This window comes from Oreochromis aureus, linkage group 3 (assembly GCF_013358895.1).
Source record: "Oreochromis aureus strain Israel breed Guangdong linkage group 3, ZZ_aureus, whole genome shotgun sequence".
In the NCBI taxonomy this organism is placed as follows: domain Eukaryota; kingdom Metazoa; phylum Chordata; class Actinopteri; order Cichliformes; family Cichlidae; genus Oreochromis; species Oreochromis aureus.
In genome coordinates, this window is record NC_052944.1 from 6,058,209 (window position 1) to 6,075,546 (window position 17,338).

Here is a 17,338-nt window from a genome sequence, read left to right on the forward strand (position 1 = left end):
GACGCGAAGCATACGTTAGCCGGGGATGCTGCTAGCACTTTGGCTAACGCGTCACCCAGCTTGGACAAACCACTCACGGAGCATCGGGGACTCAGTAAGTCTACCTCGGACATTTTGACTGTCGCCGAGTGGATTGCAACAAACTGCAGATCTGTTAATATTGTTGAGAACAGGCGCTTTACACAGCTTTGGTTCCTCGTTTCAAGGACTTGAAGCCTCCCCAAGAGTGACAGAGAGAGAGGATACATGTTTACAGAGTTTTTGTTAACATGAATGTTCAAGATGTTCAATAAACAGGGTTAGTTGTATTTCACAGGAGAGAAGCTGTGCTAAAAGACTGAAGAAAACTATTCATATTCTCTTTGAATTTAAGCTTTCAACAGCCTTTGTGTTTATTCTACATTTACTTCATTATATTGCATAAATGTCAGTTACAAGCTTTGAAAAAGTTGAAAAAATGTAATTGCAACCAGGCTATTGATCAAGTAATTGCGATTAATTACAGAAAATTGTGAGATTAATTAGTTAATTTTTTTTAATCTATTGACAGCACTAAATTTTGTATATTATGGCTTATATGTATACTCCATTTCTTATTAATGTCTTTGACTTGGGAGTTAATTTGTTTATTAACTGGGCAGTGAAAGTGGTAAACTGGTCAAATAAAAACATATCACATAATGACATAATGGAAATATGTCCCACCAGTGAACTACATCGTTTTATTGTGTGTTATGTTTTGGTGGCCGTCAATCTTGGTGAAAAAGCACGCGGCTGGTCTGCACCTCATCTCTGCCTCAATTCTCCTATTTTCAACACAACTGGAACGGGGCATTGTATAAGGTGTGTCAGGAGTAGGACCTTCATTACACTCCATCCCGAAAATGATAACTGGCCTGTAAAACCAGTTTTTACTGTCATATGATAAATAGAAATCAGTTTTTGTTTGTTTTACGTTGCTTTTCTTGAGGATTTGTAATTGGCAAGCAAAGAAAAACATTATGAGACTTGGTTGTTGGCTGGTTATCCTCCGTCTTCTCCAGCATGCAATGGTAAGTGCAGGCACAAGCATGGGTAAAGGTATAAATAAACACTTAAGTTCTAGGTTGGTCAATAGAGAAAAAGAGAGAAATAAACGTGCTCAAAATGGGTATAACTTTATTTTGAAGTTGTATCCTATATTTAATCAGTTCCAAGTACACAAAGGTTAATTCTGACCTTCTGCATAAATGTTTAGATGGAGCATTTTCTCTAACAGCCTGATTCATCTCTGCTACCACCCAGACACATATAGGAAATCTTTTGTCTCATAATGTTTAATGCAAAAACACACATACACAAATCTAAACTGTTCTACCATGCTGTAGATAGGATTCTTCCTTTCTATACCATGGTAGAAGAATGGATTATGTGAAGAGTTGTGTTTGTGTTGTTGAACGTTTTTAGAGCATATGCCACAAGTTGGATGTGAGGAGAGTAACCTGGTTACAGGGAGATGAACTTGTTAGTTTAAATGAATCAACAGTGCCAGTTAGTCATAATAACTGTCAGACGTCTGAAAGCACAAACTGAGGAAGAGGAGCAGTAATCTTTCACTCTAGCTTATTAACCAACCATCCTTTGACAGGGTCATTTTAGTCATGACTCAACCAAAGACCAAACAGAGCTTTTTTTGCAGTCCATTTCCTGAGGACAAGGTTGTCAGTGTGTATACACACATTAAATATTTGCACCTCGAAAATGTTTTATCTGCTTGGTGTGTAAAGGCCTTTACTGTTGTCTTGTCCATTTGAAGCAAAGGTCCGGCACAGACAGGTTTTTGAAAGAGAAAACTACCAGATTTGTGAAGCTGAACGTAATAAATAGTGTGCAATCATCAGTATTTATTTAGGTTTGGATACATGCATTTGTAAAAGTTACACGTGTGGTCAGCACATGCTTGCAGGTCCTCAAAAATTATACAGAAATCATCGTACACATTTGTAAGTCTGTGTTTATGCTTGTGGATCATATCGTCCGCATTTGCAACACTTTTGAGGCAAATTTCTCTCCATATTCAACTCCTCCAGTTTTTCTGCTCAGTCAGTGAATTCATCTCTGGTTTGACAAAAACCCAGAAACTGTGACAAACTCTAAACATTGATTATGAAAGATTGGGTTGCATCAGTCAGGATTTGGTCCAGAAGTTGATCAACAGCACGCAAGGGCAAATTGCAGAGGTCTTGAAAAAGACGGCCAACAGTGCTAATTTCAACCCTTTGCATATACTTGATGTCAATAAAAACCATTGAAACTTATGAAGAGCTTGTAATTATACCTCAATATATCACAGAAGCAACTGACAAAAAGATGTAAAAACACTGAAGCAGCAAATTGTGACTCAAATATTGTTTTTCACATTCTAAAAAACTTCTGGCGATTGTAGACGTTTAGCTGCAAACTTCACACAGTAGATGTGCCTTCTTGAAGAGGGGGACCTTGTAGGCATGGCAAGATTTCAATCCATTACAGCTTAGTGTGTTACCAGTGATGTTCTTGCTGACTACGGTTCCAATTGCCTTCAGATCATTAACAAACTCCTCCTGTGTAGTTTTGGGCTGATCCACCACCTTTCTCATGATCATGCTCACCCCAAGAGGCAAGATTTTGCATCGAGCACCAAACCCAGGGGGCTGATGGTCATTTTGTATTTCTTTCAGGCCTCATCGGAGGAAGAGAGCCAGTTTCCTTGTGCTGCTTTGCCCGCTTCAGAGAGAGATCTTAGGGAGCGTCATTCCGGGGCTCCTGTCGGTCAGACTTGTCGCAACTGGATTGATCTCCATGCCCACTTGTGTCTACCACCTAGGCGGTCATCTGAAAGCGTGGAAACCCATTGTTCACTGCAGCAGGAACCCTGATTTGCTGTACAGCCTACACCATCGTCCGGACTCTGTTCCAGGCTCCTCTACACCTGTGCTGGTGGGACGTAACATTTAATGCTGATAATTAATGCTCGTTCTATTGCCAAGTCTTATATTTTAAATGATCTTTTTCTGGGCCTACTCATGTTGCTGGGCCTTCTTTGGACTTGGTCTTCACTTATTGTGTTTCCCTTCATCCTTTAGACAAAATTAAGTTGTTTTCATTGACCATAAGTCGGTCTCTTTGAATGTATGTTGCAACTCAGTCTTTTCCCCAAGTTTCTATTAGGCACAGGCGCTTTATTGATGACTTTATCATTTCTAAGTTTTCTTCTCTTTTTAATTTTACAACTTTTTCTGATGATGTTGAGCTCCTTTAATGAACTCTGCTTTGCCATTCTCAATCAGGTCGCTCCTTACAAAACTAGTCAGGAGTGACTGACATCCAGTTTCCACACACCTTGGTTAAATAACCAAAGTTGCAGTCTTCTGTGTTTCTGTCGAAAAGCAGAACGTCTTTGGAAGTCCACCGGTCTGATTGTCCATCGTGAAAGCAATCTCAAAAACTCAGAATGAAAGTTTCTTCACTTACATAATGAGTCAGTTAAAGAGGCTAGATTCTCTTATTTCAATAAACTTATAAATCACCAAAAGAATAATTCAAGAGTATTTTTTGAGACTATCAACAGTATCGTTTCTCCCCAACTCAGCGTGTTACTTTCTGACTGTAATATGTTTCTCAATGACTGTGTAAATAAGGTGGTGGACTTGAGATCCAAAGTCTCCTCAAGTGCTTCCCCTTATGAAGGTGGTCCTCAGTACCTTGGGTCATTTACTTCTTTTTCTCCAATCACACCCAGTGATTTAACTACAGTAATTGGTTAAATGAAATCCTCGTCATCGTCCTGCTCCTTAGACATATTACCTCCCTCTGTCCTGTCTGAGATTCTCACCAGCATCGGTCCCACATTGGTATCATCACATTCACTGAAGCGAGGTTGTGCTCCATCCTATTTTAAACATCCAGCAGTAACTCCTCTATTGAAGAAACAGACTCTAGATTCCAGCTCTACTGGTAATTATTGCCTCTGCCTTAGACTGGTTTTCTTCCTACTTATAGGTCCTCTCTTAGAACAGACAGGTTTTCCTCCAACATACGCCCCTATAACCTGGAACGGGGTTCCACAGGGTTCAGTTTTGGGTCCACTATTATTTTCTTTCTACATGCTTCCTTTACCTGGCATTATTCAATCTTTCAGTGACATTTCTTATCATCTCTATGCCAATGACATCCAGCTGTATGTCCTTTAAGCCTCATCAGCTGGATAGGTTGTCCACCCTAGCCCAGTGCTTAACTCGGGCCACTGATTGTCTCTCTAGCACTTACCTTGTTTTAAACACCAAAAAGACTGAGACATTGATCATAGCTCCTCCTGAACTACAGTCTAAAATCAGTCAGGTTCTTGCTTCTTTCTGTCCATCTGCTCAGTCAAACATTTGAAATCTTGGAGTAATATCTGATTCTTCTCTGGGTCTTGACTCACATGTAAAATCTTTGTCTTGTTCCGGTTTCTTTTATTTAAGAAACATTTTCCAAACTACGACATATGGTCTCCTTAGCTGAGCTGGAAAAAATGTTCATACATTTGTGTCATCACGTTTAGGTTATTGTAATGCCCTGTTTACCAGCTTGGACAAATAATCTCTTTCTCCCCAAGCTATACAAAATGCTGTGGCCAGACTGTTAACAAGTTCTAGCAATCGAGTTCACATTACTCCTATTTTATATTCTTTATACTGGCTCCCAATAGATTTTGGAATTCGTTTTAAAGTTCTTGTGTTAAAATACAGAGCACTAAAAGGCCAGGCCGCTGATTATTTATCAAAGCTTCTAACAAAATATTCTGTTCATAGACTCAGAGTTTGTCGGTTGTTCCCTGTACATGACTAAATACTAAAATCCCCAGAGCCTTTCAGTCTGTGGGACAGTCTACCACCACGACTACGTTTGGTTGGCTCTGTGGATTCTTTTAAAAAAGTGGTTAAAAACTTTTCTATTCAAACAGGTTCTGTGTTCCGAATTACAATTTTAAAAAAAAAAAGAATTATTTGTTTCATTTTAAAACTGTTAATTTTTGTGTTTTATTTAATCATTCGTATTGTCTATTTTGGCACCTAATGTTCTTGATTACTTTAGCCTTTTGTGTAGAGCTCTTTGTGACTGTCTGTGAAAAGTGCTTTATAAACAACCTACAGCCTACAGTTGTCACCATTACAGTCTCTGCAGGTCTACATTCCAGTTGTTGATCCTTCATCTTTGGTCTTGACCATAATGGAGAGGTTGGAATGGAAGAAATTGATTCTGTCCACAGGTGTGGAAACTAAGGAGACCAACTGCAATGAACTTGAAAGTGAAATTTGTACTTTTTATTTTATAATTACTAATTTTATTTCTTGGCCATTATAAATGCCCATACTGATAGTACATAGCTATATAAAAATAGCTAATATTGGTCGATAACATCAACCAGAAGATAATCCAGGTTCTAATCTTGTTGGGATACTGTGACTTCAAAAAAGGCTTCCAAAGTGTTAATATGTCTTAAACACTACACTATCTGTCCTGCTGAGGAAAGGACAGGCTTTAATCCACAACTCATAACTTGCAAAACTCAATACAAATCAGCAGAATGGATAAAAAGTTGCAACAACTGTGAAAAGCATCAAAGTGGACTGGAGGGTCAGCGGGGAGTGGACCTCCTTTTCCACTTAAAGCAATCTCAAAAACTCAGAATGAAACAAAGTAACCACTTATGTTGCTGACCATTTTGACAATTATTCTAATTAGTTTTAATTTTTTTTCAAGTTTTGATGTCCTTTGTTTTAACTTTAAATAAATAAATGTTTTTTTTTAAAGATGGCCTTGCACTCCAAGAGAACATTTCAATAACAGTGATCTCCATTTCAACACTTGATATATTGTAAGACACTCATGGTTTACAAATAAATGTATACTGTTCATATTTACATTCAATTTTTTAAAAGTTTGCTGTTTTTAAACTTGATATCAACAGCTCATCAGGAATGAGATGAAATACTTTCACTGTCACCAAAAACAAAACAAAAAACAGTAAATTACAATTAACATGTTAGTCAGTTCAACAAGTTAAAAGTGTCAAAATTCAGATTAATACTAAGCATATGATTTTGTTGTACTTAAGAGCACTTTTCATTTATTTACCAACATCAGTTAAAAAGTGTACACAGACAAGCATGAATAAAAATACGACTTTATGTCAGGATCAAAAGACTATATCGAAACAGAGCAAATAACAGACTGTTATGTTAATGAGCTCTTCAATATTGGTCCCTTTTACACTGCAGAGTTAAGAGTTTAAGTCTCACTCGCCAGATCCATATTTTAGACAGGACTGCTGCTAGGCTTCTTACTACTGTGTTAAGGACCGTCTCACTATTGTGTGGAAATGTCTCTACTGTAACTGTGGGAGAAATGATGTAAAGTACAAGCAGGATGCTCAAGTTAATAAATGAACATAATGTAAACATAATGCAATAAAATCTGATGGTAAAACTATTTTTTTTAATAAAAAAAAAAAAAAAACCCTTTTTGTAAATGCACATGACCCTCCTCATCATTTAGCCTGTACAGACACTGATCTGGGTTCAGTGTTTGCAGCTTGAAGGCGAATGATCTAAGAGCACTTTCAGGACAGACGGGAATTCCAGTAACACTCATGAAACCTTTCACCTTCCCACGAGGATCGGAATCATTTCTGCGCCACCACAAACAAACAAAACCAAACCTGTTTTTGGGTGTCATCTTTCCCCCTCATGCTTCTAACCTTGAGGTTTTGACATGGCCTTACACCCATACTGTAATGTAATGGTGTAAGGCACAGGTTTTTACTGACATGCAGTTTTCTGCTGGTTTTCGTTTCATATGTAATTCATCAGCAGATGGGCGTCTTTAGTGGGTCAAAATTTCCCTTACACACCTAAAAACACAGAACATTAAAAACAGTCCCAGTATTTATAGAGACTAACACTTCACAGTGATTGACCAGTCAGACCAACAGCAGCAGGGAATGTCTCAGATGTTGTGGAGAACTTTGTGGAGTTATCCTAATAATGTTTAAGTCCCATAACCACTCCTCCCAGCTGCTCACAATGTGAACGTGATGTCACAGTGATGTTAGATCCTGTACCTCCAGCAGCATGGCGTCCTGCTCCGTCCTCAGCTGGTCTCGGACCTGGAGGCGACCCACCAGCTCTGAGCTCAGATCTAACATGGACGGATGAAAAATGAACCACTAAAATTCACTCTTACAACGCATCAGAGAAAACCCTTTTATTCTTAAACAACATGACTAAGGCTATATGGTACCTTGTATAGCCTGGCTGAGAGATGCGCAGAGAGCGTTCAGCTCCTTGATAGTGAAAGCCTGCAAATCACTGTGCTCCAAATGTCTCCGCTGGACTACAGGATCACTCCGAGCTGCAGTCTGAGAGGAGAGTTTGACCTTTTACACATCTTTAATGAAACAATTCATTAACAGCTAAACAAAGAGTAACAAAAATATTCATTTTATTCCTCCTGGTTAACCAGATTCCCATTTTTACCCAACATATGGGAAAATTGACCAGGCAAATCCCATTGATGTGCTGCGCCGTACTTGGGGCCATAACATGAAAACTGTCATCCAAAACCTGTCCTTACCAAAAACTGTTGCAGTAACATAGAGAGGAACTAACCTACCATATCCAACCCACAAATGTTGGAAGGTCTCCTTAGCTTGGCAAAATACAGAGTGACCCTCGACTCTTTAGTCCATATGTGCCACATATCTGTATGTGGCCATGGGCCCACCCTCCGCTGGAGCCTCCACACTGCGTTTCTCTGTGGGATGTTGGGATGTTTGTACAAGAACCCAGTGCAAGAGCACCAGACCACCTCACCTCTGGAACACCAAGTGATAAAGCTTTGTTGAGAACTTTCATGCTTACAGGATGTAAGGATTTCTTATCTCTGGTGCTCTAAAAGACAGAATTTCTTCTTCTTCCTCCTCCTCCTGTGGAAAATCAGTGCAAACTACTGGCTGAGACTCTGCAGGACCTACAGCTGATGCTCACTAGCAGAAGCCAGGAAGGGCAGCCCCCACGTCCTCCACCAGCTTCCACATGACACCCATCGACTTGTGACCAGTTTCCAGGCGGAGGATGGCAGCAACTTTCTACTGCCCTCCCAGTCACAGCCCTGTCAGCCCAGACGTTGCTAGCACTGTTTGCACTTAAGCTAGTAGAACCAAGCAGTTTTAGTCCAGAGTTGTGGATTATGGTGCGTGGAGCTCAACATTGTCAGAAGTTGTAAAATTAAAGAGAAGAAAACTTAGAAATGACAGAGTCATCAATAAAGCTCCTGTGCCTAATACAGACTTGGAGAAAAGACTGAGTTGCAACATACATTCAAAGAGACCGACTTATGGTCACTGAAAATAACTTCATTTGTGTCCAAATGGTCAAGGGAAACTCCATAAGTGACGGCCCAGTCCAAAGAAGGCCCAGCAACATGAGTAGAGCCTGATACATGTTGAACAAAGTTAAAAGAGTCCATAATGCTCAGGAACTCCTTAGTGGTACTGTTTGATGGGTCCTCTGAATGTGGAAGTTACCAACAATGATGACTTTGCCCAGTTTAATAGCAGAAGTTAAAAATTCTTGAAAGACTGACAGAGAAGACGGAGCAGACGCAGGTGGACATACATGGGCTGATCTTTTCATCATAACCATCTCAAAGGAGATGCAACAGCTCGAAGAGATCATCCGGCATCATAAGGTCCCACCTCCTCGTCCAGAGATCTGAGGTGCACCGAGAAATGAACAGTCTGTGGGACGTAGCTCTGAAAGATGTGAGACTTACGCTGGCATGTCTCAGAGAAGAACATAATATCAAGCTTTTCTGCACAGAACAAGTCATAGATATCAAGATAGTCAAGATATAAGACTTGTTATGAATTGAGCGGGCATTAATTACCATCATTTTAGTGTTGAGACCCAGGACAGGTGTAGAGGAGCCTGGAACAGAGTCCTGACTCTGGGGTAAGCTGCACAGCAAATCATGATGAGCCGTGGCTTTCCACGCTTTCAGATGACTGCCCAGGCGGTAAACACAAGTGGGCATGGGATCAATCCAGCCCCGACTCAGGCGAATCTGACCGGCGGCACACCAGGAGTGAAGCTCTGCGCTTCCACCAATCAGGCCTCCGAATCAAAAATGAGATGACTGCCAAGAGTAGAAGTAGCACCTGGGAGTATACCGGGTGCTGCGCCACGCTCAAATGGCTGTTGGAAAAACAACCTCAATACTTTGACTGAAAATTATCCATAGCAGATTTAATTGGCAATAATGCACGGCGGTCAAACATCCGAAGGGAGATGACGCCAGACAAAACTGTAGCAAAAATATTTGCACAGCATGGAAACACACAAACACACAAACTCAGGAACCATCATGCAAAAAGGTGAGAGATAAAACCGTCCCAACCACAAACCCCACGCACTCACTCCTTAAAGCAGCTGTTGTTGTTGCCATTATATAAACGTTTACATTCCCAGCATGCAGTGCAGGGAGCAGAGCACAGATTCCTATAACTGGAAATCAGTTATATGATGACATAGTTTAAACTTTGAATATTTGTCTCACCAAAGACTTGTGGTCTGTCCTTAGTCGGTCTCGCAGGTTCTTCAGAGTGTTCCTGAAGCCTCTTGACTTTTGTTTCTCTGGTTTGGTTGAAGGCTGAGGATCCTTGTGAATCTGAACACTTCCTCTCTTCAGCAGAAAACAGATGGGAAATCTGAGCATACTTATGAAATGAGGCGATGTGACAGTGCTGCTACTTCTTATGCTCTGCATCACATTTTGCAACTACATGTTAACTCTGTAATTTGGAACTGCTGATTTCTGCTGTGTTGTACTTGATGAGGTTACCCATGAGCTGCTTTCTTTCTTTCTAACATCTCCTTTCTTCTGTTCCTCTTCCTCCTCCTCTTCTTCACTTTCACTGTTGTTGATGAAGCAGAGCTGGAGATTCATCCGTGTCTGCAGGCTGAGGGTTAGACAACAGTCAGTGGACCATCATGGACACATATCCAGTCTCACATCACAGCAGAGAAAGTGTAAAATCATTAGACCACAGAACAGCTGAGGCGGTGAAACGTCAGCCGGCAGGTTTCCATCAAAGCAAAGTCAGAATATTATCAAATCAGGACATGCAAAGAAACGTTTCAGTCCACCCTTTTATGTAACCTGTGCTAGTGTCAAATATGTCATAGAAATATGTCACCTTGTTAGTTTCAGTTATTAAACTGCACAGCTGGGAAGTAACAGTACAGATACTTGTTACTGTGCTTAGGTAGAATATTCATGTATCTGTATTTACTTGAGTATTTGTTTTTTCTGACAACTTCCTCCTCTCAGAACAGGTTTGTTACTTTTGTTTTAGTATTCCAGCGAGCCTTCAAACAAACCAATTTGATCCTAAACAGTAACACATGAATCCTATTCATTTGTTAATGACCAGAGGATGTCGCATAAAAAGCGCTCAAAGAGTCACAATCGTGTGCTACAGTCAGGTTAAAGTAAATGTGTTTTCTTTATTGTCCACCAAAAAGCGGTTGCAGTACTTTAGCATCTAGCTCGCACCACAAAAGAGGAGCGAACATAAAGGGAGTAATATTTTTTTAGTGTCGGGTAATTCCACATGCAACATTTCTATCAACTCAACAAAAATCATCAAGCACACAAACTGTGTGTGTGCAGTTTGTGTGTTGAGTGAGTTGAGACAGAAAAGAAAGAGCTGACTTCACTCAGAGATGGAGAAGATAAGAAAGAAGGACAAAAGCTGCTCGGTGGGATTTGATAAACTGGAAATTTAAGGTTTGTTCTCATGTTTTCAAATAATAATTTCCATAATTTGGTTGTACATGTACGGTGACAATAGAGGGCTATTCTATTCCACATGATTCTAAATCAGATATTGTGTTTGTGACATTATTTTTTTTCATGCTGCAAATCAAACTGAGGCAGACTAAACGTGTTGTTTACAGACTGCATGAAAATCCTCTGCAGGTTAGTTTGCTGTAATGTGATTGGTGCACAGTGGCCATCTGGTACAAAGACAGCATGAACAGTGTACTGTCAGTGTGGAGGATGGAAATCAGCCAGGACAGCTCATGAAACATCTGCTCACATCTGGCTCAATTCTGATGCATAAATCACAAACCTGTACATTAAGAAAATCTGGTGGAGCTCACGTTAGAAATTATTGTGAGCTGTGCTTCGTTTCCCCACATGAGCCATTAAAACTCGTTTTGGGGTTCCCCGCTTCCTGAATCCCACTTTAACCTGTTCCGTACTCACTTTCCTGTTTAGAGGTAACGTCTCCCTCTCTAACACGCCCAAAAGAAAACAGAGCTTAACTTTTTTTTAAAATAAATTCCTTCATTTTGTCTTTAAGATCAGTCATGCCGTATGAGGAAAGCATGGTTGCAGCTCATACTGCGTCAGAATCTCCACCCAAAAGACTCTGACTGTGTGTAAACTGGAACTTGCAACAGATGCGAGCAGACTGTAACAACCACACACCGAGAGAAAGTCCTGCTGCTTGGTGAGTTGGGTCAAACACATAAACAATCCAAGTGACATGATGACGGATAACGCACGGTGTGTTAACAGACATCCAGTAAGAAATAAGAGGTGCGCCTGTACCGAGAGGTCAGTGCCAGCACGTGACTATTGCAGGCATCGTCTCCATCCTCCCAGCTCTCCGATCTCTTCCCTCGCTCCTCTTTCCAGCTGACTGGGGCTCTGCTTTGCTCCAGAGAAATCCCAGTCTGACAAACACAGCAACCATATGTTAAAACCATTTTTACAAACCGTGTTACATCAGTAAATATGAACAGTACTGATCAGCCTAGTGAAACTCTTGAGATAAGTGCTTTCTATCTTACATTCACACTAACATGGATTCATCTCTGTGCATGCCATCATTGCTCACACCTCTGCAACCTTCAAAGTGAATGTGTACACAAACAGTAGTTTCACTGATCCATCTTTCAGCAAAACAGAACATCTCTGACCTTTAACCTCTTCTCCTTCTTCTCTTCTTCCTGCTTCTCAAGCTCAGCAATACGCAGGCTCAGGGCCTCCCAGTGCATGATGGGAAGGCCTAGATTGTCCTCGCCATAGCGTTCCTGCCAGACCAGCGCCGCCCCCACCAAGTCTTCATCATCTTCCTTGACCTTGTCTTTGTCGTCATCACACTTCCCGTAATCATCTGCTTCGTTACTCTCCTTCTCATCCCGATGTTGTCTCAGTCTTTCCTTCTCTCCTTCCATCTGGACAGCAGAGGAAGCACAGCTTTACATCAGACAGTCTACTCTGAAAGAGTATTTATATCTAAGGGAATACTTCAATCACACCACAGCTTGATGAATGAAATATTCATGTTGACAATCTTTACTGGGATAAAGATTGTTTTATCCCAGTAAAGACTGCATGTAATCACAATTATTAAACTCGGTCTCTCTATCATAGTTTGCCTTTTGTGGTGTCTCTTTCTGACCCAACCAGTTAATCACATGGCCAACCACAGCCAGATGGCCCCGCCCCTCCCTGAGCCTCGTCCTGACAGAGGCTTCTTCCTGTTAAAAGGGAGTTTTTCCTTCTTACGGTCACCAAGTGCTTGTTCATAGATCATCATCTGATTGTTAGATCATAGGCTTTACAATGAGGCACTGAGGAAGGCCTATCATTAACACAGTCTGCAATCAACAGACAACTTTATGAAAGGAAGTACAGAAGGTTTATAATAAGGTGGAACCCACTGGTTACACTCAAGGATGGAAAGCCTAGGGAACGCCAGAGCGTGCCCAGTTGTGGAAAAAATTGTTGTAGCTGGACAAAGGAGGCGAAAATGAACCAGAATGTTGGGAGCACATTGGTTTAGCTCACAGACGGAGCAGGCAAACATACACTGCAAGGCTCAGTGCAGCGGCCTGAGGCCCTTTGCTGGGTGTCTTCTTCCAGTCTCTCCCTTCACCTCTTCACTGTATTATCTAATAAAAAACAGGACAATGCAGTATTTGGTAATATCTACGAGTTCTGTTCTTTAAGCAGTATTTGACTGTAAAGGATTTTAAAAAAAATCCTAATATTAAAATAATGTTAGTTTGTCCATTTACTTTGGGTCCTCTGGCGGGATTACAAAATGGTTATAATTCCTACATTATTAGTGAAACACTTTTGTAAACCCTTCAATCACACATTGATTGTTTGATTTTAATTCTACTGTGGTGGTGTACAAGTTTCTAATAAACGTGTCATGGCCAAATATGAATCGAGCTAAATGTATAAGAGGTATGAGTACTTAAATATTCAAAAATCAGGAGTTTTTAAAAAAGGAAAAGGTAAACAAGAGAAATAGGACGCTTCCTGACGAGCACCGAAACACTCCTCAGTCTGCAGCCACGGACTGTTCCGGACAACAAGACGGGATTTAGTTTGGACAACATGTCACATTCGGGAAGAAGTTTGTTTAAATAAATAAATAAAATTGATCAAATAAATCAAAGTATTCTGGGGTAATGTGCTGCTGAATTACAAACACCCCAAAGCAGGGCCTGACTCTGAAACGTCCAAGCAGTCCTCAGGTTTAACTAACTGGAGGTCCTGCTGGAGGAACCTTAGAGCCTAGCTTGAAGCTTCGGCCCTTCCTTGAGCTCTGAAGCTTTTTCCCCGCGTGGATTCAAAGTTTGGAGAAAACATCTGACCAGTTCAGCGGATCATGCGATTCTAACTCACCGCGTCTTCGAAATAAAGGCGGCTCTGCTGCTTTCACGGACGGAGAAGTGCTTCAGAGATTTGCCACATAGCTCAGCTCCCTCCTCGGCTCCTCCTAGTCATCTTTCCCCTTCCCTCTCTTTCCATTAGGAACTTCGCCCCTCTGACTTTTCACCGAAGAACTCTTCGTTGTGTCCACAGAAGCTTCCTCCTCCTCACTCAGCTGCTGTTATTCACTTCTGGTTTGTTTCATGCTATATATCCACTTTCTCCCGGTCCAAACCTACGAACAAAGGAATCACTTGAGAAACTTTCCTGCAGCGGTCCACTTTGGAATTTGGGGTTTACTTCCTGTCGATGCCTTCAAAATAAGTGCGCACGTAGCCAAAGGTGGGTGGAGAAGACAACTACAGCTCAGCGCTGTGAGTGGGCGTTATAAGCAGTCCATTCAGTTTCTTATTTTTCCTTTTCAGATATCTCTGTAGAATCATTATGATATGTTTGTTGCCATTTCTGCGTAAGAGGATTAGAGCCACTGAAGAAAAAGTGGGCACGTCTTGTTTTCCTTTTGCAGAATTTTAATCTGAAGAGTTGTTTTTCAATAAAAACAACAGAAGTTGGAAGAAAACAACAGAATAGATTTGTTTGGATTTTTATCGATTTTAATGGATGTGTTTGGAGACTGTTTTTCATTTAAATTCTGTTGTTTTCATTCAACTTGTGTTGTTCCAGTGGCCCTAATCCTCTTCCGTACTCTTGGTCTGATATTCACAAATTAGGGATATATAAAACAGATTCCAGCTTCTGCTTGTGACTAAAATGTTCTCTAACATGGCAGTAGGATTTAGTTCAACGGGTAGTTCTACTTCCTTTGAGCAGCAAAAGAAAGAATCGCACCTGCTGAGAGGACCACAAAGATAATCCCAATGAAGTGTAAGTTTCTTTTTTTCCTGTGTTTTGTTTTGTGTGTCTGGGACAGTCAATACAAATATAGAGCAGTAAGAGTTGATCTGTTGCTTTGTTTATCAAATTTCCTTCATGATTGAAAAGATAACTGGTCTTAAACAAAAAACACTCAAATTGATGACTGACTCTGTATTTCACTGTATGAAAATCAATAATTTTAAATATCCCACGATAAAAGATAGCTTATTTGGAAAAGTTACCCATCTATTACAAGGGTAACTGTGATGGAAAAAGCAGGAGGAGTCACAGGAAAAAGAGGGTTTTCATTTATTTAACCCAAAAAATTATATTTACAAAAATAATAAATGTTGAGCTCATAAAAAAGGTCAAAGAATCAAAACTAAACTCAGGCAAAGAACTGGAAACCTGACAAACTAAACACATACTCAAACATACCTGACCTAAACAGGAAACGACACACAGGGGTATATATAATGGCTGATCAGACCACTGTGACACAACAGGGGGTAACTAAACAAAACACAAATATAAACCACAAACAAAATCCGGTACAGTCCAGTTTGTTAATAAACTAAACACCAAAGAAGTAAATCAAAACCACTAAACCCTAAACTCAAATATTTAATTAGCTACAAAAGCTTTTTTTTAATTAAAGAAAATACACATTCTCCCTGTTCAGCAGGAAGTGGTGGTGCGGTCCAATTATCTCTCTTGTATTTAACTGCTTTAAACCCTGGCCACCACCTTTCCTCTGGCAACTCCCAGGGATCATCACAGGTAGGAAACAGGTAAAGGAAACAAAGATTAGTCAAAATCAAGAATAAGAAATGAATTGGTATAAATACATAAGTAAAGTAAATGTGCGTGCTTACAAATAGAACAAATGTATCCAAACCAATTATTAAACTTACTGCAAACTGAAGCGTGTTATTTTAAATAAAGAAATAAAGAATACGTAAGAGTTACTGACTTTTAGAGTGTGGCCATTACAGTAACAGAGAGACAACCTAATCTATTATTACTAATAGAAGAAGAATATTAATCTATCTCCATTCATGTCTTTGGACTGTAGCAGGAAGCCAGAGTGCCCAAGAGAAAACAAGATGGGGGAGAACATGCAAACTCCATAGAAAGGCCCCAGTCAGGTAGTGGATTTGTACTCAGGACCTTCTTGCTGCGACGGGACAGTGCTAAGCACTGCACCACAATCGGTTACTGCTAACGTTTTGTTAAACCTGGATTAAATCCGTTGAATAGTAAGAATAGCTTCTTACAGACAGGTCTGTGTGAAAAACCAAACATGGATCCTGTGTTTTGCAGGAAGGTTAATAATAGGCCGTTTTATTATGGGCTCATTAGACCTCAGCAGTGTTGACTTAGTATTTTATTACAGAGATTAGACCATACCTACGAATTAAAGGTTGGTTGCTGCAGTGGTTTGAATCATATCTAATAGTCCAATTTGTTAATGTAAATGGGGACTTCTTCACACACTAAGGTGAATTATGGAGTTCCACAGCGTTCCAATTCGGTTTACGATATACATATTTCCCTTAGGCAATATCATTTGAAGGCATAGCATACATTTTCATTAATATGAAAGCTCCATCAATCCATAGCACATACCAGTTATTCCAACTGCAGGAATGTCTTAAAGACACAAAGACCTGGATGAGCTCTAATTTCATGCTTCTAAATTCAGATCAAACTGAGGTTATTGTACTCGGCCCTAAATCTTACAAATATAATATCTAACCAGATGTCTGTTTTCAGTCATCCAGGTCATGGTGATCTAAGAAGCTTGGAAAGAAAAGCGTCTGGACTTCTTTAAGTTCCTTGAAGACACTTCACCTCTCATCTGAGAAGCTTCTTCAGTTCTAAGAGTCCACCTGGGGTCCTGGACCCCCTAATCTCCTAATCACATGAGCCAAGGTGTGAAAACAGGTGTGGGTCACAGCCAGCCAAGGTTTAAGGTGAAACCATTGTGAAGCCTAGCCCCACCCTATCATGTGACTTACTGAGAACAAATGGCCCAGGTATGTCAGTGGGCGTTAAGGCGTCTTGGAAGGGATCTCAAAACATGGATTATAGATGGCAGACAGTTCTGCCCTCTGTTCAAAGATGTCCGTTCACAGTGGACATAAATGGCTTCTTTCACTCCTCTTTCAAACCATCTGTCTTCTGTCCAAAATGTGAACATTGGCATCCTCGAAAGAGTGACCTTTGACCTTTAGATGCAGATGAACAGCTGAATCTTGTCCCGTGGAGGTGGCTCTTCTATGTTGTGCCATGCGTTCATGAAGTGGCTCTTTGGTAGAGGTCTGGGCATTCCTCTACACTGCACAGCATACACCACATTGTTAAGTTTGTGTTTAGGAGTTTTGTCTTTGGGATGAACCAGTTTCTGAGTGTGTTGCTGGGTCTGAAGTACACTGGGAGGTCGTGCTTGGCAAAGACTAACCAGATGCTTACCCTGGATGGCTGGTTGGCCTCCAGTAACATTGTGAGGACTCTTGGAGTTGTTTTTAACCAAGATATGTCCTTGAATATTAAATATGTAGGACTGCTTTCTAGCATTTGTGTAATATCTCTTAAATTAGAAACACAATGTTTCAGAATGATGCTGAAAAGCTAATTTGTGCGTGTATTACTC

At 40.5% G+C, this 17,338-nt stretch overlaps 1 protein-coding gene and 1 long non-coding RNA gene across 2 annotated transcripts; one reads left to right on the forward strand and one right to left on the reverse strand.

Moving 5' to 3' along the window:
- The first annotated feature begins 33 nt into the window (after nt 1-33).
- Nucleotides 34-6,522, forward strand: LOC120438857. The gene is made up of 2 exons (XR_005612212.1): nt 34-94; nt 2,700-6,522. It is a non-coding gene; the product is annotated as an uncharacterized LOC120438857 (long non-coding RNA).
- On the reverse strand, nt 6,103-14,114 carry si:dkey-6n21.12 (schwannomin-interacting protein 1). Its single transcript, XM_031740946.2, has 7 exons — nt 13,780-14,114; nt 12,057-12,314; nt 11,686-11,810; nt 9,907-10,024; nt 9,622-9,747; nt 7,306-7,423; nt 6,103-7,203 (listed from the first exon to the last, which is right to left on the reverse strand). Exons 2-7 carry the CDS (start codon nt 12,312-12,314, stop codon nt 7,103-7,105), a joined length of 846 nt encoding a protein of 281 aa, XP_031596806.1. The 5' UTR covers nt 13,780-14,114; the 3' UTR covers nt 6,103-7,102.
- Between the last annotated feature and the right edge of the window lie 3,224 nt (nt 14,115-17,338).

Excerpts from the sequence above, each read along its gene's own strand:
- si:dkey-6n21.12 (XM_031740946.2), bottom strand. The coding sequence starts at position 12,314 with ATGGAAGGAGAGAAGGAAAGACTGAGACAACATCGGGATGAGAAGGAG. Across the intron at positions 9,748-9,906 it reads AGAAAGAAAGCAGCTCATGG|AGAGGAAGTGTTCAGATTCA; the intron begins GTAACCTCATCA and ends TTTCTGCTGAAG. Across the intron at positions 7,204-7,305 it reads TCTCAGCCAGGCTATACAAG|ATCTGAGCTCAGAGCTGGTG; the intron begins GTACCATATAGC and ends CGTCCATGTTAG.